The sequence below is a fragment of the Nomascus leucogenys genome, chromosome 21 (assembly GCF_006542625.1).
Source record: "Nomascus leucogenys isolate Asia chromosome 21, Asia_NLE_v1, whole genome shotgun sequence".
Classification (NCBI taxonomy): domain Eukaryota; kingdom Metazoa; phylum Chordata; class Mammalia; order Primates; family Hylobatidae; genus Nomascus; species Nomascus leucogenys.
In genome coordinates this window covers 5,715,837-5,742,908 of record NC_044401.1, presented here as the reverse complement: position 1 = coordinate 5,742,908, position 27,072 = coordinate 5,715,837, and the positions used below count along the sequence as shown (strand labels likewise).

General features: G+C 37.0%; 1 protein-coding gene across 2 annotated transcripts in view; it reads left to right on the top strand.

The window, feature by feature from the left end:
• GAP43 (growth associated protein 43) overlaps window positions 1-22,796 on the top strand; it is a 99,620-nt gene extending 76,824 nt beyond the window's left edge. For both annotated transcript variants that reach the window (XM_003261838.4, XM_003261839.4), the window contains one exon: window positions 22,104-22,796. In XM_003261838.4, the coding sequence (XP_003261886.1) occupies window positions 22,104-22,192 (89 nt within the window). In that variant the 3' untranslated portion in view covers window positions 22,193-22,796. The remainder of the gene's footprint in view (window positions 1-22,103) is intronic.
• The last annotated feature ends 4,276 nt before the right edge of the window (window positions 22,797-27,072 follow it).

Here is a 27,072-nt window from a genome sequence, read left to right as displayed (position 1 = left end):
AAAATATTTTAAATTAGGAAACAGTGCTGCTAGTCCATTGGGAGTCATATGCATCTTTAAGAGCCAGTAAAAGCATTTTCAGGATAGAGCTTGAGCTGATGGCACTGGGTTGAGGTAAAATTTTTTTCACTGTGTCTGGGCAATCAATGTAATTTCTCTTTCTATGATGCTCAGGAGAATTACATGCCTGTAGTATTACTAGATGGGAAACTATGCAGTGGGATACAGGCAAGTATAAGAAAGGGCCTTAAATGACACCTCAGATCTGGAAAAGTCAAATTTAACTGTTCCTTATTTGTCTCAAGAAAGACGAAAGCAGCTTCTGACAGCCAGGAGCTGGCTTGGAGCTCACAAGTTAGCCTTAGTGTTCTCCTGTTATATATAAACAATTTTGCAGAACACCAACATCAGACAAGGTCACTTTGTGTGATGGATCAGGACAAACAAGACCACCATAATAATCATGTCTGAATGCAGACTAAATATGCACATTGTCCAAACCATAAAATGTCTGAATATTTCCTCAGCCTGGCCAATATGAATAATGATGCTTACTTTATTCCGCCCTCTTCCTAGATATTTATTGAGATGCCTAAAAATAAAATTACTCCTGTTTTGTGACAGCATTCCAATCCAGAGCAAATTTCTGTTTCCCTAAAACCACCTCCAAATCACCTAACATCTGCCCAAATAAAGCCCTTTCTAGTCCCTTCTTGTGAGACACCTCATGATTCTCCATGCATAGAGTCTTCCTAGCTGTAACGTGTAAATAAACCCACCTTTGCTCAAGTCTGTATGTGTTCCTTTTAGTCTTGGCTGTAAGTGGTTGATGCTCCATAGAATTTCTCTCTATATTATTATGTACACTAAAGTTAACTTCAGTGAAAAAGTGTTTTTCTCATTTTCTCCCACATCTAAATATTTTCTACACCATCTTTACCCCAAATTTATTGCTATACCTTCCTGAATTCACTAATTCTCTCTCTGAAATCTCATAAAAACCTAACGTAGAAAACGAAATTAACTCTATTTTTTCTATCTCTAGTATTTTCCCATTTTTGATCTCAATAATTACACAGGATGCCTCAGGGCACAGATGATTTTATAATTATCTTTACTACTCATTGAGAAATTTATTACCTGAATTAGCAGTGATGACAAGGCATGTAGATCAGACTGACAGGAGACATCAAACATGACCCAGTCAAATGACAGTAAGACTATGACAAAATGTTTAAATTTAGTACACTTTCCCTTAAATCCCAAGGAAAGTTATGTTCCCTGTTTCAGACTAAAGGGTGTCAGATAATTTGTTGGGGCAGCAGCCATCTCCTCTCCCATTCATATTATGATCTGTCAGCTTTAAGTGACGATTTTAGCTACCACTATCCACAACAGAGAAGAAGTTTGGAAGAGGTCCACCTTGGGAACAGAATGATATGTTAAGATATGACTGTACTCATTCTGATATTAGTATCTTCTCTGCCACCCCCTGAAATGCCAGCTTGGTGTACTGCCATATATCCTCTGGGCCCCTCTGTGAGATCACTCACCACTCACCATCTCTCTTTCAAGTGAGTTCGGTACCTGGCTTTGGAATCAGTATCATTGTTATTCCTGGGGTAGGGTCATTTAAAGAGCCCTACACACAATTGGCTCACCACCAAGTCAAATGGTACCCACCAATAATTGGTTTCTTACTTGGGAACAGTTCCATTAACTAGACTTCTGCTTGGTTTACATTACCTACATCCCTATCTTATCTGTTTTAGATTCTGGTTTCTCCAAGGCTAAGGCCTAGCCTTATTCTCATCCATTCTCTTGGAGATGGTAATCTTGTTCTTGGACCTATAATTAGGAGGCTCTATTGTTGGCTGACGGATTTCCCCAAATGTCCATGGTTGATTTACATTGGACTTTTTTAGTTGCTGTGTTCTACCAACCTCCAATGTTTGTTGACTACTTCTGCTGTGGACCTTCTATTTTACTATTTCTTATAATCATAAGCCTCAGACATTCCACCCCCGCAACCTGTCCTTCCTCCCATTGGCTATTACTGATTCCATGCCCAAATTGTAGTCATATTGCTAGACTCAATTCTCTTTGAGTCTGATATATTTAACATCAATTGTATTAGTACAGTTCCTATTTTTAAATCTTTTCTTTCCATTTCTTGGCCTCAATTAGAGAGATGTTCCTCTGAGAAAGAAGAATCAACAGATATAGGTGCATTTGGGAGAGAGAGTTTTAAATTTGAATCACTGAGAGAATGTTAAGGCCAATCTGGTTACACTTGTAGAGATAATGGTCAGGTGATGTCTCAAATAAAGACATCGGATTGGAGCCAGGAGTGGAGTCAAGATTGTACTTACTTACTTGGGAAGTAAGAATTTGGAATTTAAGAATTTAAGAAGTTGGAAGTAGAATTTGGAATTTGATAGATATGAGACAAGGAGTTAAAATTTCATGATAAAGAAGGTAATATGCTTACAGTGATCTTTAAGGATTAATGATAAGACAGTGGTAATATAAATCAGGCAATTACCTGGATAGAGGTCAGTATTGAAGTCATTAGAGGGAATGAGTTTTTCTGATACAGAGTCTACAAGGATAATGTAGACTTGAATCTTGGATTGCGGTCATGTTAGGGGACAGAAAGAAAAAACTAGACCCAGAATGGCAAAAGAAAAGCTAGAAAACAGCAGAAATAAATGCAGAATATAGTGCTCATTGAAGCTAAGAGAAAGGAATATTTTAAGAAGGTGTCAAAGCCAAAATGCACCAACAGTTAAGGAGATGATTTTACTTAATCTGTTGCAAGAGATTCCAGGTCTCAAGATCATGTCTTGGCAGGGTGGTTTTCCATTAGACTTTTATAGGAAGGAGTAGACAAGTTATAGGTCAGGTAATTTTGTGTTGTTTTGCAATCAGGGGAAGTCCAGTCAAGTAAACAGGATTTGTTTCTCTGTGTGTGTAGCTCATTTCAAAGGAAAAAATTCTAATCTCAGCTAAACATCCATGAGACGAAGAATGGAAAGTTAGAGTATCTGTATCTATTTTGGTCAGCAGGTTCAGGCAAAAGGGGAAAGGTCTGTATTTGCCCTTGTTACAGGTAAAGGAGGGGATCATCCCTGAGTCTTACGGGAAGTTGATGCAAGTCATATGGAGAAGAGTGTTCTTCGAGGTTAGCCATTTCCTGGAGTACAAAAAGATGTGGGAGATTTAAGAAAGCAAAAGGCTAAGGGACTTTTCTAATTGTTGATGTTTCGGGAGTACAGTGCTCAGGTAAAGGTCAACAGTCAAAATAAAGAGTACTTAAGGAAAGATAAAGAACAATGGTAAATGAGAAAAGGCCTTAGGATTGGGAATATGTATATTTATGAAATCAAGGAGAACACTGTTATTAAACACAGTAAAGCTAAAATTCAGTTCACAGAGAAATAAGGAAGGAGAGGTGAGGAAAAGATGGCACAATTCCAGTTTATTTTTTAGTGAAGTTTGATGATTGAAGAAGAAAATAAGATGTTTGTAACTTTATGAGGAAAGAGGCTATTTTTGCCTTTTTGAAGGGCTATCATGTGCCAGAGAATATATTTGAGATATATTTGTTCTGTGTTATTCCAGGAGACAGAACTCCATAGAAACTTAGAGGGAGTAGATTTCAGCTGAGTATCTGAAATAATTTACAGAAGAGCTGGAATGCCTGTTAAAGCAGAGGCTGTCCATCTGCCTGGGGCATCATAGGGGATTCCTGCATTAGGTGGGGAAATGCTAGAGGATCTTCACAGCCTCTTTCTACTCTGAAGTTTCTGTATGTATTCTGATTGCTTTCAAATAAATAGGATTTTGAAATAAGGTAGATAATAAATAGGAGGCAGTTTCTAGATGTAAAGTATGTCTTGGAAAATGGCTTTATTGGAGAGAAAAAAACATTGGGTTGAGAAAAGTGAGAGATGATTTTTCAAATGGCTGTATTATATGATACGCAGAGCGTACATGACTCTATAGTGCTATCCTTTAAAAACATGGACTCTCCATGACTCTTTGTTCTTTAACTGTTTATTGTTTCAGTGTTTCCAAATAGTCAAATCTATAACATTCTTTGCCACTAAAAATAAGTAAAGAGCTTGGAGATCTTTGACTAAAAAATGAAAAATCAGTACAAATACTAACATCACTTTTTCAATATAGTTCTGGTTGTGTTCCAGTGAGTGCTATTGATTCCAAAAGTGATTTTTTACTCAAAAGCAGCACCATAATTTGACAGGCCCCAGGAAGCCAAGGCACACAATGACTGCAAAATGGATTGTCCCAGTAAGAGATGGAGATTGCATTTATTTACACACATGCAAGTATATAATGCAAGGCTTTTTTGTTATAATAATATTTAAAAAATTAACTCCCAAACTGAGTTAAATCTTCACAGTTGGCTTTTTAACATTCTGCTGGCACTGGAGGTGAAGGGGGTGGTAGATGGGAGGAATTATCTGCACTTTTATTTCCTCTTCCTCAGGATAGTGAAACGATCTCTTAAATTTTTAGATATGATAGCATTTGTAGTAATTTTAGCTACCTCTGGATTTTCATTCTCCAGTAACTCTTAAGCCATTTAGTCTATGAAGCCTACCATAATCAAATGCTAACTATTCAACCTTAGTTACTAATTTTAGAGGTCTCCACTTGTTTTCTTTCTGCATAAAATATCCACTTCACCTCCCACAATTTGAACATAACATGTTAGAATTTGATAAAACAGTAATCCTCAGCCATGATTCTGCAAGCCTCCAGAGTATCTAAAATTACTTTTGGTAGGCCTTAAAACAAAATTATATTGAATTACCTTGCATTTCTCAAACAAAAATAGGAATGGAGGGATGGAAGAAAGAAGGGAGAGAGGAGTGGAGTAATACAGTACATTTAGGACTCTCGGAAGAGATGCAAGTTAAAATCAAGGAGTATAATATACTCATTCCCCGAGGCTATGAAAGGCAATATTATCTAATGGAGGATTGCTGAATTCTAATTAGCTGTGTCTTTGGACAAGTCACAGAAACTCTTCATCTTTAGCTTTTCTCATAGAGAATAAGGAACTGAAATCACATCATCTCTAAGGTCTCCTTCAGCTTCTGTTACTTTGTGATTTCATTAACAACTACAAGCTGAGTCTGTGACAATATATACAGATTTTGTATTTTTGTCCTGATTTATGTGGCTTAGCCATTTGCTTTGATAAAATTAACAAGACAACTCCCAACTCTCTAGTTTACTTTGTGCTGTGTAGATACAGCCATAAGGGAAAATTAAACAACAAAGACAAATAATTGTCTGGCTAATCTCAAGTACTACCCAAACACATCATGCCGAACCATGGCAAGGCATGAGCTGAATGAATATGACTCATAAATGCAGTGCTTTTATTTAAAAATTTAAATGTTACCCAAGCAATAGATATAAATAGGAAATATTTTTAGGCAGCTGTAGTCACTATTGGTGTCATTCTTACAGAGCTAAAATTATGTCTGGCTTTAGTTTCTGTATTTTAACCTTGGTGTCAGATAATTAAATCATTTAATCAAATATCAGATCATGGGATTTGGCAAACCTAGATCTGCTTTTGCTTTTAAAGGTAAGTATTGGAAATACCAACTTTATAATAAGGAATATTAACTCATCATATATTAAAACATTTAAAATAATTTATTGAATTTTTAAATGGAAATCAGTATAACTGAAAGATAGTTTGTTAGCTTTCTCAAAGTCTGGCAGACACGAATTACTACAGTAACACTTTTATGATTGATCTCATTAGATGAGATCTAGGGTGACATTGTTGAAAACAATGGGTATAATAGAAATACCAAAACATAAAAAACCCAAACTTTTGAAAAGGCTGGTACAATGCCTACGCAATCATTCGATGAATGTGAAAAACTGTGAGAAGGAAAGGCTAAGAAAGTAGATTCAATAAAAAATTACCAACAAACATGATTAGCCTGTTTAATTTTTCCTCACCTCTTAAGTATGCACCTAAATAATTAACATCAAATACACGAGGTATAATTTTTTGAAAAATTATTGACTTCCTCCAAAATGCAGCAGGAGGAATTATAGAAAATCCTTCGTGGAGGGTGGAGGTCGGTGCTAACTTCAATCATGTTTGAACAAGATTCCAAAAGAAGTATGACATCTCTTTGCCTAGAAATCTTTCAAGAGAATAGCCACTTCCTACCCCATTCTGATTCTTTATTCTTCAAAGTCTGCTGGGATTCCCTATTTGAGAAGGCCCAGAAACAAGAGTGTTTTGCATAAGGAGAAAGAAGAACCCCATCAGCGCAGTCTTCTCAAAGGATTTCTCCTTCATCATATGCCTGTCCCCAAATAACTTCAGTACTTCCTGGAAATGAGAACTTTCTCACAAAAAAGCTGAAAAGTCTCATTGCATCTTGCCGTTTTCCTGAAACTTAAGGGATCAATTATTAAAAAGAAGTCTTAGGGTCCTTTTCAAGTATAGGATTCCAGCATTATGATTGAACAAGGGAATTTTTCTTGAAGTTGGATGGAATGTCTTAAGCCTGGAGAATTGCCATCCTCTCTGTAACTTGCCTATTGGATGCAAGATTTACTACCCAGCTGGGGGTAGGCTGTGACTTGACCTTTTACTCACTCAGTATGGTAAACATAGTTTTTCTACAAATGAAGCTAACTCAAAGGTAAGGTTTTTGTTTGTTTAATCAACTGGCTGCTGTTCTTTAGATGTGAAATAGAGAAGGCTGTTCTGCTTTTAAATACCATCAATATCAGAAAGGTCTTTGCCCTTGAAGGCATTACTGCTTAGTAGCCTTGATTCTTGTATTACTGAATCATGACTTTTCTTCTTTGCTGCCCTGCAAGTTTGGCCGATGGTCACCTTTGCCTTTGTGATCATTTTTGGACTTTGGTCCCTGACTTCAAAGCCTTTTTCAAAAAACTATTTTTTTTTTCACTCCACAAGCAGAAACTTTACAAGTCAGAGACTCTTCTCTTTCTTTGTCAGGATATTTGAAGACAGTTTCTCTTTGGCTGTGAGTTATGATTGGATAAGCATAAGTTAGAAGGGAAAAGGTTGAAGATAACTCATTTATTAAGCATTCATGTGAGCAAAGAAGTGATGTTTTAAAATTTTTATTGTCATTTAATGTTCATCACAAATTTATGAGGTAGATATTATTATTCCTATTTTACTTATGAAGAAATGGAAAAGCAGTGAAGATACATATTGATTACGTGTATGTGAAACCTCTTAGCACAACGCTTGGCACATAGTAAACATTAACCAATGTTAGGTCCCTTCTAGCCATATTATAATGGCCAACACTTATAAGCACTTACTTAAATACGTCATTTATTGATATGGACTTTAAATGAACACATTTAATTGTCATAACAACCCCACAAGGTGGGTACCCATATTATGAAAAATTAGGCAGTGAGAGGTTAAGTAATTTACTCAAGGTCATAGTGTCAGAAGTAGAATTTATTTATTTATTTGTTTGTTATTTATTTGTTTCTATTTGAGACAGGCTCTTGCTCTGTCACCAAGGCTGGAGTGCAGTGGCTCACTGCAGCCTTGACCTCCCAGGCTCAAGTGATCCTCTCACCTCAGCCTCCCAAGTAGCTGGGACCACAGGTACATGCCACCATGCCCAGCTAATTTTTTAATTATTTGTAGAGGCTGAGTCTCCCTATGTTGCCTAGGTTGGTCTTGAACTCCTGGGCTCAAGTGATCCTCCTACCTCAGCCTCCCAAAGTGCTGAGATTACAGGCATCAGCCACTGCACTCAGCCTGAGAGACAGAATTTAAATGTAAACACTCTGGCTCTAGAATCAACTCTCTTAACTACTACTCTGTGCATCTAAAAATAGTTATGCTTATAGTAGATATCTATTTCTTACTTTTTCTTTATATATGAATACTTGGTTATAAAATTAGAAGATAGGTATAAAATTAAAGTTAGCAAAAAAATGGAGAATGATGGGATAATGATTTTCATGGGTATGAAACAGAATAGCATTGGGTTCCTTTTTATAATCCAATCTTTTTAAATTTACAAACTTTTGCTATTTCCTTTGATCATGGTAACATTATAGGACCACAGGTTTTCTTCCTGAGGTAATTGAGGTTACTTTAATTACTTTGGTGACATCTATATGTCACAAAGCATTCAAGATATATATATATCGGGATACACACACACACATACACACACACACACACATATATATATACACACACATATATGCCAAGTACCTAGAAACATACTTTCCAGGCATGTTTCTAGGTACTTGGTATTCACTGGTGAACAAAATAAAAAAAATCTCTGCTTTTGTGGAGTTAAAACACCAACAAATGTATACCTTTCTTTTGAGAAGTTAGTCCACAGTCAACTGAAGAAGACTAAAAAGATACCACAAACTATGATATAATGCAAGGCATATAACTTCCATATGAGAATGAAGTGGTGAATTCTGTTTAGTGTAAGTTTGGAGGTTGAAAATGTAGTTGAGCTGGGTCATAGGAATTATAAGCAGTAAATCCAAATGAGTCAACCTTGAAGATTTACTACATCCTTCGCTGATATCATTGGCTGGTCTGCCTCCCAACTCCAGTTTTTAATTTTTGGTTAAAGAGATATCTTTGGCCCAGATCTCCATAATCAAAGTCCAAGAAGGGAATTCTTGTGCATATAATTTATTGGTGCAAACTTATAAGAGAATGAGAAAAGAGGATAGAGCAGAGGAAGATACCAGGCAAAGACGAGAGTTCAGGGGAAATGTGGTCTCAGCCTGATCCAACAGAGAGCTCTGAAGCACAAATTGCACCATAGAGGTTGTTTTGTCCAAAAACAAGGGTACTGGAGTGGAGTCATGGTAGGCAGAGGGGCGTGACCCCTCAGGAACCAGGTTGAGGTGGCTCCTATTTTCTATCCCTTACCCAAGTGGCAGGTGGGGCTGTTAGCAGCCAACACCTCCGGCAGCTGGGGGATGGGAGCATGGACCGGGTAAAGAATATCCCAGAGGGGCACCAACAGCATCTACTACAAGGAATGTAGGACTTCTGAAAGGCACGTGGAGAGATGTAGAGTTGTAGAATATTTGAGTGGCAAGTGAGGGAACAGATGATATTGACAACTGGCTGTTTTTTGTTTTTTGTTTTTGCTATCTCTTTTTGCTTTGGTGGGACATTTATAAAATCTGAAATAGGTATTATTTATTTTTACTTCACTGAAAAATCTTAAATGCCAGTAGTTTAAATTTAGTAAAATAGAAAAAGCAGCACTGTCATTCAGAACCCCAGAATTGCATTTAGTTCTTGTAGGCAAGTATGAGACTGCCTTTTATTTTGATTAGTTTTGATTAATGGGAACCTCTTTCATTTTAAGTCAGAGTCCACAAATTTACATGTCTTACTCCAGACACCCTGCCTCCTCTTGCTTTTGCAGCCAGAGTTCTTTAGCATTTTTAAATGACTTTAGGCAAAACCTGCACTCTCCAGTTCCCCACAGACCCCACTGCCAATTTTACCCTTGGCCAGATTTTCACATTAATGTTGTTTGCCTGGCCTCTTAGGCAATTGAGTTTGTGAAGGCTGGAGGCTGAAATCCCAGCTCAGGTTTTCACCTAGCTGGGATTCTTCTCAACTGGGATCCTGTGGAGTGAAATGGGGAGATGTAGAATTGAAATTACTGATGTGTTTCTTGTAAACTTCTTTTCAGAGTGTTAAACACATACAATTAACATTGACTTCCTAGAATTAAAGGTTGGTAAATTGATCATGTTCTAAAACAATAACATAAATTTGCTTATTTCACTCTAAGGCCTGTGTCAAAGAATATATGCTAATGAACCAAATCATAAAGCACTTTTTCATTTTCAAGGTGATGTACAAACATTGACTAAGTAGCTTTTTAAAATGCTAATATGAAAAAAGGTTATTACTGGATAATCAGTTATATTGTAACTGTCCTTTATAGCAGTTTAAAGTCTCAAATGGCATTCTCAATTTTTACTGCATTTTGCAAGTATACATGAACATATATATGTATACACATGCGCAATTGATTTTAATGTTAATTTTAAACAGCTGTTTTCAAGCTTTTTCAGTTTATGGCTCGATAACTTTTTCATGGCACCCCTAAACCTCTGCTTATTAGACAGTTAGGTTCAAGGAGCTTAATAATAGTATATAGCACAGTATCCAACAGATAGTTTCTCCCAAATTTAAAAATATATATTGGCAACCCTGTGAGTTCACTGTAGCACCCACGGATTCATGTGTATGGTTTGAGAACTACAATTTAAAGTGCTGATTCACTATAATGTGCCAAGCAATGTAGATAACTTATGGTTACCATATAAAATAAAAGTTTCCCAAAAGTTTTCTTTCTAGGAAATCACATTCTAAGTCAGCCTGGAAAAATTATTCACCTACTCTTTTTTTTGTCTGTAGATATCATAGGCTATACCTTGACCTAGTTTTTACTGTGAAAATTGAGAAGTTTGAACTGAGTGAAATAAGTGTTAAAATCAAATTTTGTTTGGAGATAATTTAGATATTTTAACTCAAATATTTAAAACATATTTGTTTATTTTAAACCTGATTAAAACTGATTTGTGGAGTTTTTAAAGAGGGAGAATAACAAAATCTTTTTCTGATTCATTGATCAGTATAAAAAAGCACTTATATAGTTGAATATCAGTGACATGGTTCTGCTTATTCCAGTCTTTCTTTTATAACTTGGTTTAGTTCAAATCTCTGAGAAATCCATTAAAAATTGTTTTGAACCAAATTTTTGGGATATATAAACTGTTTTTATTGAGACCAATTAGCTCTTCAACCTCTTGCTTGTGTCCATGGTTAGAGTTCATAGCAAAAAAATTTCATTATTTAATGTCCCTTCACAGTGAAAACTGGGTAAAAAAAATAGTTAATAATAAAATTCTGTTGAAAATGAACCCTCCCAAAGTGAAACCTAGATTTTATGATTTTTGTCCACTCAAATTATTTAAGAACATAGCCTACTTTTTTCCTTCTTTTCCATTTTTATGTTTGGTAAGATAATTAAACCAAACTATCAGCTTCATTGTCTCAGCGAATCCAGCCTGCCAAGGCATAAAGATAAAGCATGTTTTTGGGTTTTGAATGTCATCTGCACCAGTCTCCTAGAAAAATATAACATAAAGGAAAGAGTACTGGGCTATCAGTCAGGAGTCCTGGATTTCAGTGCTGCCTTTTTCAATTTTATGACCATAGAGAAATTACCTAATCTCTTATAGCTTCAATTTTCTTATCAAAAAATTGGGTGTTAAAGTATCTCTTACGTTACTTCAAGCTTTAGAGTTCTGTGGTTATACCATATATCAAAGTTCTTAAATAAAGCTATAAATTCTTCACAGTTATTTGCGTGTGTGTGTGTGTGTGTGTGCACGCACGCGCATGTATTTGGAATTCCCCTGGGAGAATAGAATAGTCCTTATTTCAAAAAGAATTCAGGAAATTATTTGAAGGCAAAGTGCTATGAGCCAGCACTGCAACTGTGATAATGACCACTTGCAGTCAATTTATGGCAAGCTCACAAGAATTTGAAAATGCTGAGAGAACAGAGCTCCGGAAACTCAGGTCTTTAGAAGTCCATGATAAAGTTTGGGCACACATGAGATTTTTAAGTTCTAAATACACACACACACACACACACACACCCCTACAGAAAGGAGGAAAACAAAAATTCCTAGGATGAAATGTTTCTAATCATCACTATTAGTTAACAACACTCACTATCACATTACTTTTCTATTCTCAACATGGCATTTCTCATAATTTCTCAGTGCCATCGGAGCCATCAGTGTTTATCTTTAGGCTGACTCTGCATTCTACCTCTTCCCTCCAACCCCCAAACAAACTGAAGCAATGCCTCAATAGACCTACAGATTCCACTGCCAGCTCAGCATGTAATTTAGCTGGGAGCAGGGATGAGGGAGTGATTTTATTTGACTGTTATACTAAAGTGAGAATACCCTCAATTTCTTGTTTTAAATTTTAACCTTTAGAAGTTGACTTATTCATTGTAATAATGGTAAGAAATAAAGTTAACATCATTTAACTTAATATATTTACTTCATCTTATTCCAAAAATTATTGAAGGCAAGTAGGCAAGCCATGTAAATTATAATTATTGATGTTTCTGCATATTTCTAGTTGGAGAAGAAGAGAGAACACTAATTTTTGATGATTTGGTAGACATTCTTTATAAATAATGTTTTAAGAAGTTTTCAAGGCTAGTCAACTTGCACCTTCTTTGGCTTTAGTTTTAATTTAAAAAAAGAAATCTCTGGTTTTTTTTCTCCGTTAAGAAAAAAACACTGTCTTTTGTTCTGTAGACTAGAAATATTATATTCTGTCCTAATTTTATAAGAGTAGCCATCTTTAATTAATAGTCACTCATATCTTTATTTTCTGAGTAGTGCTCTCTAATTAATTAGTCACTCATATCTTTGTTTTCTCATCAGAGTCAGACTTTACAGAAACATTCTAGAGAAGAAGGTCTCTTAATCATCTGTCTGGGAAAGAAGCTTTTTGGGGGGTAGTGGAAGAATTGCTTTTTTCCTCTTGAGACTATTAAACTTGGGCAGCTAGAATTAGGTTGAGTGAGTTTCCCAAATCCTTCATTTCCTGAAGTTTGGATTAAAATTCAGCAAACCTCAAACCCCATAAATTGGATTAAAATCTCGACAAACTACATTCTGCACTTTAGATTTTATAAAGCACTTTCAAATACCTCTCTTCAAACTCCAAACAACCTACGATAAGGCAGGGCAGGCATTATTATTCACATTATGTGTAAATTAGGAAACTGAGACAAAGAAAGGAAAAGCATCTTCTCTGAGGTCATATGATTAGTTAGTGGCAAAGTTTAGGCTAGAATAGGAATCAGCCTGGTCTTAGGCCTAAACTTGAGGGAAAAAGTAGACATGTAGATGGCATATTGCAGATATCACTGGGACCCCATCATGCTGCCTCTGATTTTTCTTCTTGGTTACTCTTTGAAATCCGTAAGTATATAGTGTTATTAGCAAAAAGGTTATTCTCTCTTTCAAGTGCTTGGAAAGTAAGGAAGAAATGGGGGCAGAGGTGTTATTTGCATAATTCTCCTCACATCAAAATGAAATATACTGGCTTAGTGTTTTGAAAGAAACTTAAAATGTGAAACATAGTAATGAAATGAGCAAAATATGGATCACAGTGACCACTGAAAGCCATGATCCAGGCTCCAGATGGACATCTGGTATACAGCTAAAGAAAAAGACTGTGTGAGCAACAAAAGGGCCATATGTGAGTTAGCTGCCAAAGATTTTTTTAATTATTATTATTACTTTCCTTTGAGCTTTTGAGGTGATGATGCTTAATATTCAAGAAAGATGAAAATAACAAGAGAGGAAGCAAACACACAGCCCATTGGTGATTGGTAGAGTAATTGTGGGCATGGCCCCAGGATGACAGCAGCTTCTATTTAATCAATGTTGACAAGGCTGGGGAGAGCTGGGCAGGTCCCAAGAGGTAATGTTTTACTCAGAAATCCACTCAACCTAATTTCAGTAATGTAGGGCTGTGGAGGGGCCTGGACTGGAGCCAGAAAACAGGGCCATTAGAGCTCAGCATAGGCAATGGCAGCTGGGAACATCGCCATCCCTCCAGCAGCATTGCAACCAGGCTGCCTGGCTGAGCGCACAAGCAGCCGCTGCTGCATATGCTCCTGGCATTTGCTCACCAACAGAATGCATCGACCTTGCTATTCTCATCCTTTCGAGGAAACGAATGGAATGCATAAAGGCAAGAACTGCTTCCAAACTCTATTTTAGCAAGAATCAGAGAGCAAGTTTGGCATACATCTTTCAAGGACCACTGTGAAATTGTCCACCTAATCCCCTGAATCCTTTAAGGCTACCATTACATTGTTGTAAATACATGCAGAGATAACTTAGATCTTTATTGCTGTCTTAGTGTGGTTTTGATCTTTCTTAGGAATTGTGGTTGTGGATCAAGAATATGGAATCTACTATGGTTTTTCCTTTTTCAAAACTTCTGAGATTCATTCAAGTTAGTCAGCTTTGCAAATCCAAGAGAAGTGACCCAGGACGAATTATGATCCTTAGGGCTGAGTGCTTCTTATCTAGCTATTCTTTCCTTTACCATTCTTTCTCCAACAAACAACACATTATTACAGTAATTTGCTAGCATATAAATTCCAAGAACTTAGAGGTTTTTGCTTTGTGTTTTCATTGCTGTGTCACCACTGCTATATTTGCAGTTCGTGGAACAGTGTGTGGACATAGTAAGACTCAATTTCTTTCACTGGATGAATAAATGAATGAACGAAGACATTTTCTTTCTTCCCTTTTGAAGGATCCTTGAGCTATCATGCATCAAGAATGTATGAATTTACTTTCTATGATGTTAACTTTCTCTTTTTTTTTTTTTTTTTTTTTTTTTTTTTTTTTTTTTTGAGACGGAGTCTCGCTCTGTCGCCCAGGCTGGAGTGCAGTGGCGCGATCTCGGCTCACTGCAAGCTCCGCCTCCCGGGTTCACGCCATTCTCCTGCCTCAGCCTCCCGAGTAGCTGGGACTACAGGCGCCCGCCACCACGCCCAGCTAATTTTTTGTATTTTTAATAGAGACGTGTTAGCCAAGATGGTCTCGATCTCCTGACCTCGTGATCCGCCCGCCTCGGCCTCCCAAAGTGCTGGGATTACAGGCTTGAGCCACCGCGCCCGGCCACACTTTCTCTTTTTAAGTTAACACAGAAATGACAAAATTCACGGAGGCTACCAGTGAACGTGGTGGTAATCTCTAAGCTGTCTTTGGGCTTGGAAGAGCAATGTTTTTGTCAAGGCTAAAATGCCCTGGCATGGGCAGATTACAGCTTTCTATCAGATTCTGACATTATCTGTCCAAATGACTGAATATAATTTTTGAGACTAAATCTTGGCACAGCGAGAGTATTTAATCAACTTCATTAAATAATTTAATCAAGTTTTTGAGCCTCTAGCTTAAGCCTCTCATATAAATAAGGTTATTTACTCCTGAAAATATGACCATGTTCCATTTGAAAAATTTGTGTCTTGAAAAAACTTTTTTCCCCTAAAAGGAAAAAAAGCCTAAACTACTAAATTTAAAAACTAAATTTAAAACTAAAACATATCATCGGTTTTTGTTTATTGTTTTTGTTTTAGACACATTCTGTTTTATAATAGAACTGGATTTGGGGGATTGATTTTGCCCTCGTAAAGATGGATTTGGGGAGAAGCCATCACTAGGTAGATAATAGTAATAGTCTTAGGAAATTCATTCAATGGTCACTACACAGATACATGCACGTGCGTGTGCACACACACACACACACACAGCCCGAGTGTCTTTGGCTGCTATAATAAAACACCATAAACTAGGTGGCTTATAAACAACAGACAAATTCTGGTAAGGGCCAGCTTTCTCCGTACCTTGCTGTGTCCTCACATGGTGGAAGAGACTAGCTAGATCTCTGTTGTCTCTTTCATGAAGACACTAATCCCAGTCATGAGTCCTCTGCCCTCATGATTTAACCACCTCCCAAAGATTCCTACTCCTAAGACCATCACCTTAGGGGGTTAGAATTTCAACATATGAATTTTGAAGGAACACAGACATTTAGTCCATAATACTGTGACTCATTTTCGTTTTTCCTGTAATGTCTTAAACAAATGAACAGTACTAATATTAAGTTTTAATGTTTAATACAAGTGAAAGTACTATTCAGAGGCAAACTGAAAAAGAACAAGCATATTCTACGCTTCACCTTGCTGGATTTCAGCCGTCACACTAGCACTTCAAGGCTTTCCTCATTTGCCAGCTCCAGGTCATTGCTTCTACTCACTTGTTCTATGTCACTTGGTGTTGAAAATCACACTTCAATCTTCTAGCCTCTATAGCCTGTTCCTAAGTAATAACTGTCTCAGAGGGAGGTTGATCCGCTAGATGAGGAATGTGACTATTTACTCTAATTGGATCATGGTAATTGGAGTGACCAGCTGGCCTCAGCCATTCATTTGTCTTTGACACTCACCATGATGATCAAAGATTTTGCACAAAATACTAAAGATTACATATTAACTCATCTCTAGCATTTACAAATAATACAATTAGTGCTGGAAAGTGCCAAGACCAGATTTTATATTACAGAAGACTAATCAGGATTCTTCCCTTCATTTTTAGCTGCTTTTAATGGTACAATTTTTAAACGTTGTAAGCTTCAGGCCTACATAGCTGTGGACTGGACTCCCTGCTTTAGTTATCACTCTGAACTCACCCATTCTTTTTGGGCAAAGGTAAAACCAGGGAAAGCAACTAGAGTAAAAGCTGCTGAGATAACTCTGTCCTACGCTGGAATTTACATTGTGGCCTTAGGTAAACCATTCAGTCTCCCTGTGTCTCAGTTTCCTTGGCTGTGAAATGGGGTGATTAAGGTAGATGTGAGAATTAAATGCAATGATACAGGCACACTTCACACTGTTCTGAGCACATAGTAAGAGCTCGAAAATGTTAACTGTAGCTAAATACTTTATACAAAGGACCAGGGAAGTCATAATCCATAATTCTTTCCAGGCAGTTGTTTTAAGCTGCTGAATAGAACAGGTAAGAAACTGTAGATATAAACTAAACAGTCGACATTATTTATCACTGCAATGATTTATCTAGGGTTGACATCAGTGGGAGAATAAGCTAGCAATATCAAAATATTCCCTCTGGTATTCAGGCTTAAATGGAACTATTTATACAAAACTTGGATTCTGTTTATAATAAGTTCTGCTTTGTCAGAGATTAAAACCTTTCCCAAACTCATATGCAGTCTCCTACCAAAAGTAGAGCTAGCTAGAGCAGGTGTATTGTCCACATCTGGCTATTGTTCCTTTATTTGGATGTAGAATTTTAAAAAAATGTTATCATGAGTTCTTAGTTTATCTCACTTTGGAAGTTGTAAAAGATTGTTGCTTTACACTGTTTCCTCTGTCCATATTTTATTTTCCTCCCCATAATTTCTTGGTGGCCTATAAAACTTTCACTGCATCTATTGACTTGACCCACTTTTTTTGCTGTCAACTAGTCATCCCTTCACTTAAAACAAAGCAAATATTTTGCTTAATATTCAATAATATCAAGTAAAAAATTACTTTAATCTCATATATATATATATATAGAGAGAGAGAGAGAGAGAAAGAGAGAGAGAGAGAGAGTTTTATATGTTCCAGCTAACTAACATTTCCTTTTGTGGCCATCTAATCAAGCTTCATCAATTTTAATTTTATGGTTTTTATTTTATACTTTGGAGCCAACAATTTTTTAATCTCTAAAATTTTATAGGTCACTAAAACCCTGTGGACTCTAGCTACTTAGTTTCTAGTGCTGAATTGGTAAAATGAGTTTGGCCACCTGATATAATCAGAAAACCTGAACAAATAGACCTGAGTTTTAGCTCTGGCTTGCTCATAAGCAAGTCATATGATTTAGGGAAAGTTCCTTTATGCACCTAGACTTCAGTGTCATCACCTGTAAAATGAGGCTGTCCAGTCATTCCTTCACTCAACAAATATTTACTGAAGGTCTTTCCTGAATTAGGTTCTGTGCTGGACACGGGATTCAAGGTTGAGCTGAAGTGGGTACTGCTGTTACCCTTGAAGAGTTTATGGTTTAGTGACTGGATGATCTTAAAGGGTCCACTCATTTCTAACATTCTATAATTATACATTTTATTGTCTTTTTTTTTTTGACAGAGTTTTGCTCTTGTCCCCTAGGCTGGAGTGCAATGGCAGGATCTCTGCTCACTGCAACATCTGCCTCCCAGGTTCAAGCGATTCTCCTGCTCCAGCCTCCCTAGTAGCTGGGATTATAGGCATGTGCCACTATGCCCAGCTACTTTTATATTTTTAGTAGAGACGGGGTTTCACCATTTTGGCCAGGCTGGTCCCAAACTCCTGACCTCAGGTGATCCACCCATATCAGCCTCCCAAAGTGCTGGGATTAAAGGTGTGAGCCACCGCACCCAGCCTGAATTTTATTGTCTTTTAAAGGTATATTATAAAAGGCTTTAAGGACAGCAAGGATTTTGCTTTTTTTTTTTTTTCTCAGTACCTAAAAGAATGCCTGGCACAGTGCAGGTGTCCAGTAACAACTTATTGAACAAATAAATTAATAAATACTTACATTTAAAATACTTTGAAGCATTTGAGAAAATGAATATATATTGAAGCTCTTTTAATAAAGCTTCATAATTTCCCATCATAATAAACAGATTTGTGCCAAATTTCATCTTTTGTCCTAGGACCAGGCAATGGATGACAAGAGAAAGTGGGAGAATTTGGGAGGATTTAGCTTGATTGTATTCCAACAAGGGAACAGAAAGTGCAGCTGCATCTCAGAACCATCTGAATGTTCAGGTTTCTGTTTCTGCATTTTTGAGTTTTGTTCCCTTTATTCAACAAACATGCAATTCTCACCTTTCTCAGTCTACTTCCTTTTTTCTCTCATTTCCTAATCTCCCTCTAAGCATACATAATAGCTCCCATGTCTTTATTTTGGAAGGAGAGATTTGAAGTCTTCTCTTGCTCCTATGACTACTATCTTTCTATATGTTTCTGGGTTGTGTAAATCAATATTATGTTTATTTCACAGTTTGAAAAGGGCACTAAAAACATTGCTTCTTGGAACTGATAAGGATGGTAAACTACCTTGGGCATACTTGTAATATCCAAAGGTTTGCGCAGGGTTAGGGAACTAAGCAAGCTCTCCAAAAGAATTCCTGATTGTTTTAGAAGGACTTCACTGAAATAAATCTGGAATCTTTCTTCTGGTAGAAAATTAAATAATTAATTAGCACACCAAAATTTTTATAATTCCTGAGGAATGCTGCTGATGCATAGAGTATTATAATGATCAGAACTGAGTTAGTTTCATGCAAAACTTAGATAGGTGCACTGTTGTTCAAGAGGTAATAATAGTCACTTTGGAAAGCTATAGCCTTAAAAAAATATTATGAGTAGTAGTAGGTAGCATCACTGGAATAACTATATTTTATGAATAGCTTATAGTGAGTTATGAACTCTATAAAATAAGTCAGACTTTAAAACCTTGGTCAAAAGTGAGTATTATAAGGTAAAGTTACCCATCATAGCTGCTTACTTTATTTACCAGACTAGTCTAGTTAGATTCAAAAAACCTAATCTATTTTCAAAAAATAAGCATTTCTGCTACTGAAGAGCTCTAAAAGAACGTTTTTTGATAGGTGTTTCAGAGAATAAATTCCAGAAATGTGTTGAATAATGGTGGCTATAAATGTTCAGCTTTATCTCAATGTAAATATGTAGCTGGCTGATTTAAAAGAGACATATATTTTGATGAGCTCTTTTAATGGTCTCCTTAATGACCCCATTTCTCTAATCTCAACATCTACGTACAGTAAAACTATTTCGTTTAGTATGCCTAGTTTAATCTCCTCAAAGCATAGCTGTATTATATTCCTTGCTCAAGGGCTTTCAAACTATGTCTGTTATCTTCTAATTAAACACAAATTTGTTAGCCTAACAAAATTCCGTGGACTCCAGTTTACCTTTCCAAGAATAATCAGCACCTAGTAGTTGTTAAAAGGAGGACAAGCAATAACAATAGATCCATTTTAAGACACAGGCATCATCAATATCAGGGATTGAGAAAAAAAAAACAGTTAATATAGTAGGCCTGGGACTGCTATCCTTAGAAAGGCTGGTTTGTAAAGTTGACCATTGGCTAGCATCTGGGATCTTGGATTTTGAGAAGATTCTCATCATTCCTTAACTGACAAGAGTGTTCACTGGCCATCAGAGAAATGCAAATCAAAACCACAATGAGATACCATCTCACACCAGTTAGAATGGCCATCATTCAAAAGTCAGGAAACAACAGGTGCTGGAGAGGATGTGGAGAAATAGGAACACTTTTACACTGTTGGTGGGACTGTAAACTAGTTCAACCATTGTGGAAGTCAGTGTGGCGATTCCTCAGGGATCTAGAACTAGAAATACCATTTGACCCAGCAATCCCATTACTGGGTATATACCCAAAGGACTATAAATCATGCTGCTATAAAGACACATGCACACGTATGTTTATTGCGGCACTATTCACAATAGCAAAGACTTGGAACAAACCCAAATGTCCAACAATGATAGACTGGATTAAGAAAATGTGGCACATATACACCATGGAATACTATGCAGCCATAAAAAAGGATGAGTTCATGTCCTTTGTGAGTTCATGTCCTTTGTAGGGACATTGATGAAGCTGGAAACCATCATTCTCAGCAAACTATCACAAGGACGAAAAACCAAACACTGCATGTTCTCACTCGTAGGTGAGAATTGAACAATGAGAACACATAGACACAGGAAGGGGAACATCACACACCGGGGACTGTTGTGGGGGAGGGGGAGGGGGAGGGATAGCATTAGGAGATATACCTAATGTAAATGACGAGTTAATGGGTGCAGCACACCAACATGGAACATGTATACATATGTAACAAACCTGCACGTTGTGCACATGTACCCTAAAACTTAAAGTATAATAATAATAATAATAATAGTAAGAGTGGTTCCAGGTGCCTAAAATCATAGTACAAACAATGTGGTTTATGCTGAACATCTATTTTTCTTCTGGGAGTCTGAATTTTGTACCTGCTTGTACAGGTACAGGTAGGGGAGGGTGCCTACCTGACCAATTACCAATGCAAACTCAGTTAAACTTCCCTAATAGATGACATCTTCCGTGTGTTACGGTAATTTATTGCTGAAAGAATTAAGCACATCCTGGGTGACTCCATGGGGAGAAGACTCTTAGAAACTTGTTTGGTTTCCTCCAAACTTTGCCCATGTGCAACTTTCTGCTTTGCTTATTTTCTCCTTTGCTTATTTTGCTTTGTGTTCTTTCACTGCAATAAATTTTAGTTCTGAAGCAGACTGCATGCTGAGTCCCATGAGGCCTCCTAGCAAATCACTAAACCTAGGGGTGGTCTTGGAGGACACTGACACAGGGAGTTGATTGTTTGGCAACACATATTGTTTCAGAGAAAATGAATTCTTTTTCCACAAGCTAGCATATTAGTAAACTATCAGATAGCATAAAATCAGTTGACTGAGTTCTGTTGGGAAACAAAGGAAAAATTTTCCTTCAAAAAGACATGATATCCTCCCTGTTAAGCAAAGCAGTACTATCCCTATGGATAAATGTATTCAGTTGGAATGTGCTTGGCTGCAAGAAACTGAAAACTATTATATTACAATGCTTTAAAGAGGCTAGTGACTTGTTTCTGAGGGAAAGATATCTAGGAGTGGTACAGTCACTCAGTGATGATTTTTTCTTTTTGCTCCACCATCCTTAGTGTATAGTTTTTGTCTTCATGGTCACAAGGCAGCTGCTACAGTGCCATGTATTGTTTGATGTCCAAGTGATCAGGAATAGGAGAATGTGAAGGGCAAAACCCAACTCTGCCCTCTCTAGGGACTTCTATCTCTATATAATTGACTAGCACTGTCCCACAGGAGCTGAAAATTCAACTACTTCACTTTCCAATACTGGAAATGAGTGGTAAGAAACTTGGAATGGATGCTCGATGGTCCACATAAATTATCTGTCACAATTCTTCTGACACTAATAGAACAGCAATACAAGATTGTCGTTGATTCCCTATGTGAAGATCCTGTATGTGGATACCTTGATTGTAAGGCTGAGAGATTAAAGACCACAGTAACTTCTGTTAAGTGGTCTCCTTGTCACTCACATACCTTTGCTCCTGAGTTCTTCCATAGGTGCCACTGAACAGCTTCCTTGAGGTAAATTCTTCTGAACTTGGAACTTATATTAACTGGGATATTAATAATCTCTTTTAATCTTAATGCTCTTATGAAATGACATAAAAAGAAGAAATGCATTGCGCCATTGTATGAGCAGATAAGACAAAATACTAACTCTCTCCTTTTCCCCCCATCCTATCTTGTTTTCTTTCTCAGAAGCTGTAGATGAAACCAAACCTAAGGAAAGTGCCCGGCAGGACGAGGGTAAAGAAGAGGAACCTGAGGCTGACCAAGAACATGCCTGAACTCTAAGAAATGGCTTTCCACATCCCCACCCTCCCCTCTCCTGAGCCTGTCTCTCCCTACCCTCTTCTCAGCTCCACTCTGAAGTCCCCTCCTGTCCTGCTCACGTCTGTGAGTCTGTCCTTTCCCACCCACTAGCCCTCTTTCTCTCTGTGTGGCAAACATTTAAAAAAAAAAAAAAAAAAAGCAGGAAAGATCCCAAGTCAAACAGTGTGGCTTAAACATTTTTTTGTTTCTCGGTGTTGTTATGGCGAGTTTTTGGTAATGATGATTCAATCATTTTGGGAAATTCTTGCACTGTATCCAAGTTATTTGATCTGGTGCGTGTGGCCCTGTGGGAGTCCACTTTCCTCTCTATCTCTCTCTCTGTTCCAAGTGTGTGTACAATGTTCCGTTCATCTGAGGAGTCCAAAATATTGAGTGAATTCAAAATCATTTTTGTTTTCCTCCTTTTCAATGTGATGGAATGAACAAAAAGGAAACAATTCAAAAAACCCAGTTTGTTTTAAAAATAAATAAATAAAGCAAATGTGCCAATTAGCGTAAACTTGCGGCTCTAAGGCTCCTTTTTCAACCTGAATATTAATAAATCATGAGAGTAATCAAGGTCCAATGGCTCTGTGTTTCTGTTCTACCTTCTCATTAGTTGGTTGGACATGCTAGGGTCTTACATTTCATCTTTTTCCTCTCCTCTCAGTTTTACACCAACGACCCTGATAAAGAAAACACAGATGAAGCCTAAGGCTCTGGTCAAGACCAATAGCTCCAGCCCTCAAGGGAGACATCTGTTGCAGGCCTGTCCCTTTGGCTTATGGGTGGCTTTTAACTGTGCCTCTTCACATCTTCCCTTTATGCCTGTCTTTGTGTCCAAATTTCCCCATTTTGTAAAGATACTAGTGATACTGAATTGGGCCCACCCTAATGACCTCACTTTAACTTAATTGCCTCTGTCAAAGCCTCATTTTTAAATGAGGTCACATTCTGAGGTACTGGAGCTTAAGGCATCAACATATAAATTTGGGGGATAGGGCACAATTCAGCCCATAAGAGACACTAATTTATGACCAGCCTATCCAACATGGTGAAGCCCCATCTCTACAAAAAATACAAAAACTTAGCCTGGCATGGTGGCGGGCACCTGTAATCCCAGGCACTCGGGAGGCTGAGGCTGACATTGCGCCATTGCACTCCAGCCTGGGCTACTGAGGGAGACTCCATCTCAAAAACAAACAAACAAACAAACAAAAAAACGCTAAGACTCACTCTTACTAAAATAACCTCAGAGTATTTTCATTATTTAAGAGAAGTTTAGTTTATCCAATGAAAAGTTGTTCTAGGTTTTGCTAAGGTAAATATTACAAACAGGAGCTGGGCGAGGTGGCACGTGCCTGTAGTCCCAGCTACTTGGGAGGCTGAGGTAGGGAGATAACTTGAGATCAGGAGTTAAAGTCCAGCCTAAGCAACCTAAAGTGACCCTGTCTGTAAAAAATAAATTCATTATAGAGATGTCTACAACTCTTGAAAACCCCCAGACTTTTGTTTAATTAATTTATTTTAACCCAAGTATTGAGCCAGTCCATTGTATCTTTTTCAGCTTATAAGTTTATGTTGAATTTACAATTCCTACACAGGGCAGCTGTCAGATTCTTGATTAGTTATAATCAGTGTACCTGCTGATGTTGATCGTATATAAAGAAAAGGTGTACATTAGCACATCCATTTCAAATTCCTTTCCAGTTCCAGTTTTTAAAATGCCTTCTGTTAGAAGGTAAATCTTGTAAGAAACAAAGCAATATCTCTAAGTCCTGAAGTATCTATGCTCTGTATCCCTCCCTACATTTTCTAAATCAATTCTGGTGCAGATTCCTCACATGTCATGTTCTGCTCTGGCCCTGAGTCTCCTCTCATAGATGTGCATGGCTGGGGGTTCCCTTCAGCTTTCTACCCTCACCTGCAGATGGAAATTCCTAGCTAGGAAGAGAAAACTAAGTCAAAGAAAAAGTCCTCATACTAATGAAGATCAATGAAATAAGTCATCCTCGGAGTTTCAACCTGTACCTTGGTAACTATGCTCAGCTTTGTGTAGAGCTAGTGCCTAATTAATCAAAGAAAGGTGAAGCCATATGAAAAATGAGTCCTCACTGAATCAACAGGGTCTTTCCTTGGTCACTGACACTAAGTCGAATTTTCACTGGGAGAAACAACCTAAAGAAAAAGGTTAGAAAGTATCAATAACATATATTAAAACAATTTAAGAGTTTGATTTCATTCTGAGTTGGTCTGAATTTCATGGAAGACTTGGAAGCAAGAATGTCTGGGGCTCAGTCATGATCTGATTAGAGTCTCATCAGATGTGGAATAAGCTGCTGAAAAGATCATTCATAGATTGAAGTTATATCACATAGGATATCTGGCAACATACTGCTTTAAAAATTCTATTTTACCTCAAAGGTTTTTGTTTCGTTTTTGTGTTTTGGTAAGAAATGCTTTAATCTCTTTCTCAAATCTATACCTGAAAGCAACATTCCTATGACTTGGAAAAATTCAACTTCTTCAAAACACAATTCTAAACATCTTCTGCTGAATCCTTATTTATACTGAAAGCAATAGCCTATGATCTTTTAGGCACATATTAGTATATACTGTTTAGTGGTCTTATTACTTGTGTTAGGGTTGGGAATTTTTTTTTACTTATTAGTATCTAAATTTATTTCATTTATAAACTTTTGGTTCCTTAATAGAATTGTAAAGGTGGAGGAAGACACATTAGAGAGGCTTGTAATAGAGCCTCTAAGACACAATAGAGAGGCCCCCAAAGGACATACCAAGAATCATTGCAGCCCTAACACTAAATGCAAAACAATGTGACTCAAACTTACAGACAATACACAAAGTCAGGGAGCAATTGGGATGAATAGGCCATTCAAGACACAGAAACATACAGGTTCTAAATTCTGTTCAGAAACAACCTAAGTTGTTGATTCTGGAACACCTAAATCTGGATTACTTTGAAAAATAAAAACTAGGTTGAGGACAAGTAAAAAAGACCTCAACACTGACAGGTGATATTTTTCAAATAGTAATAAGGTCAGACAGTGGGCTCCAGACCCAACATCTCATTGATGGCAAAATCATCTCCTTGTCTGTATGAAATAAGGTCTTTTGACTGAGGTGTATTATTTGGGTCTAAAATGTTCAGTTATGATGTAATACAATTTAAGTCTCTTTGAAGATAAAAGGATTTCTAAAATAGAACTCTTTATCTCTATCACCCAATCCACATTTGGCTGATTTTCCTGTCTTTTACACCATCATCTACCCAGTGGCTTAGGTCAGAAATCTAGAAAGAAACTTGATTCCTCTTTTTTTTTTTCACATAACATTTAATTCATGAGAGCAAATCTACTGTTGTGGATTTCAAAAGAGAATAAAGATAAAATTTGTGCCTGTTGCTCTGACAAATCCTGCACTTTTCTTGGTCAGTTTGTGGTGATCTAAGGGTTCTTTTACAATGATTCCACCCCATACTCAGTTCAAAAGAAAAATCACAGAAGAATTAGAAAACTCTGTGTCAGTAACCTGGGTTAGAGACACTTGGAGTTCTCAAAAATGCATTATTCCCAATTCAGACACCCCCAGAGAAGCCAGTTAGTTCTGCAGTTGGCATGGAAGCCCAGACAACAGGAAAACCAGATTAATGAATACAGCGTTATTAAGATCACCACAAGTTCCATTAATTTCTTTTTTTTTTTTTTACCTTCCCAACATTGACTGTTGTCATGGAAACACAGCTTCTATTAAGCTGGTTATAAAAATAACTTAATGATTGGTGATCCTCCTTGATAAATGTCAGCTAATAAGCATTAGAAATGTGGGTGTCTTTAATTTTAGATAGAACTCTTGCCTAATTTTTCTTCCTGGGGGGTCAAAGCCCATGTCTGCCTGTTATGTAGGCAAGGCCTGAATCCATGTCTACCACCATTTTCAGTCACATATTTACCCCGATATAACCTCATTTTTTCCCTTTCTTCATGGATAAAAATTCAGTCATCAGGAATGAGTACAAGATTGAGCTATGAGAATGATGAGTTATTAAATCCTCTTGGAGAACATTATCAAGGCGGCAGAGATATTTTGAATGTACATTTTCCAGCAGATTGGTTACCTGATTTGTTTTCTTATAGGTATGTGTCATGGTTGGTAATTACAGCATGTTTAATGTTACAGATGTACCTTACTAAGTATATTTTCAATGAAGTGAGATGCCTCTCCATAGAGGAGACAAATTTCGGTTAATCTCATATTGTAAAAGATCTGGCTACGGAAGCACATAAATTGTAATTAAATTTTAAGTTTATTTGATTGTTTAATTATCCAAGCAATACTATTTTATTATAGAAAGGTAGAAAATATAAATAAGGAAAAAGATAAAAATAATCCACAGTTTACTATGCAAAATTAAGCCATATTTATATTTAAAGATTCAGCCTTAGATAATCTGTCTACTTGCCTAACTGCCTCCTCTCTTCCCATATATCATCCACTTATCTATTTAAGACAAACATGGACTTATGTTATACATATAGTTTTGTAAATAACTTTAGACTTTCAACTGCAAAGTTTTAATAATGTGTTTATAATATAATTTTGTTAGCCAGATCCATAAAAATGGAAAAATTTGGTCAAAGGACATGAGTACTTTAAATGCTTTTTATATAGATTGCCATGTTAGAGACACAGGACTTTAAATCTTGTGGTTTCCATTGCGACTTTCCAGTGCCATGCCAAGCCTCAGAAGCCTGAGACAAAAGGAAAAATGTGCAACCTAATACAAATGCTTTTTAACTTACAATTGGTTTATGTCCCAATAAACCCATTGTAA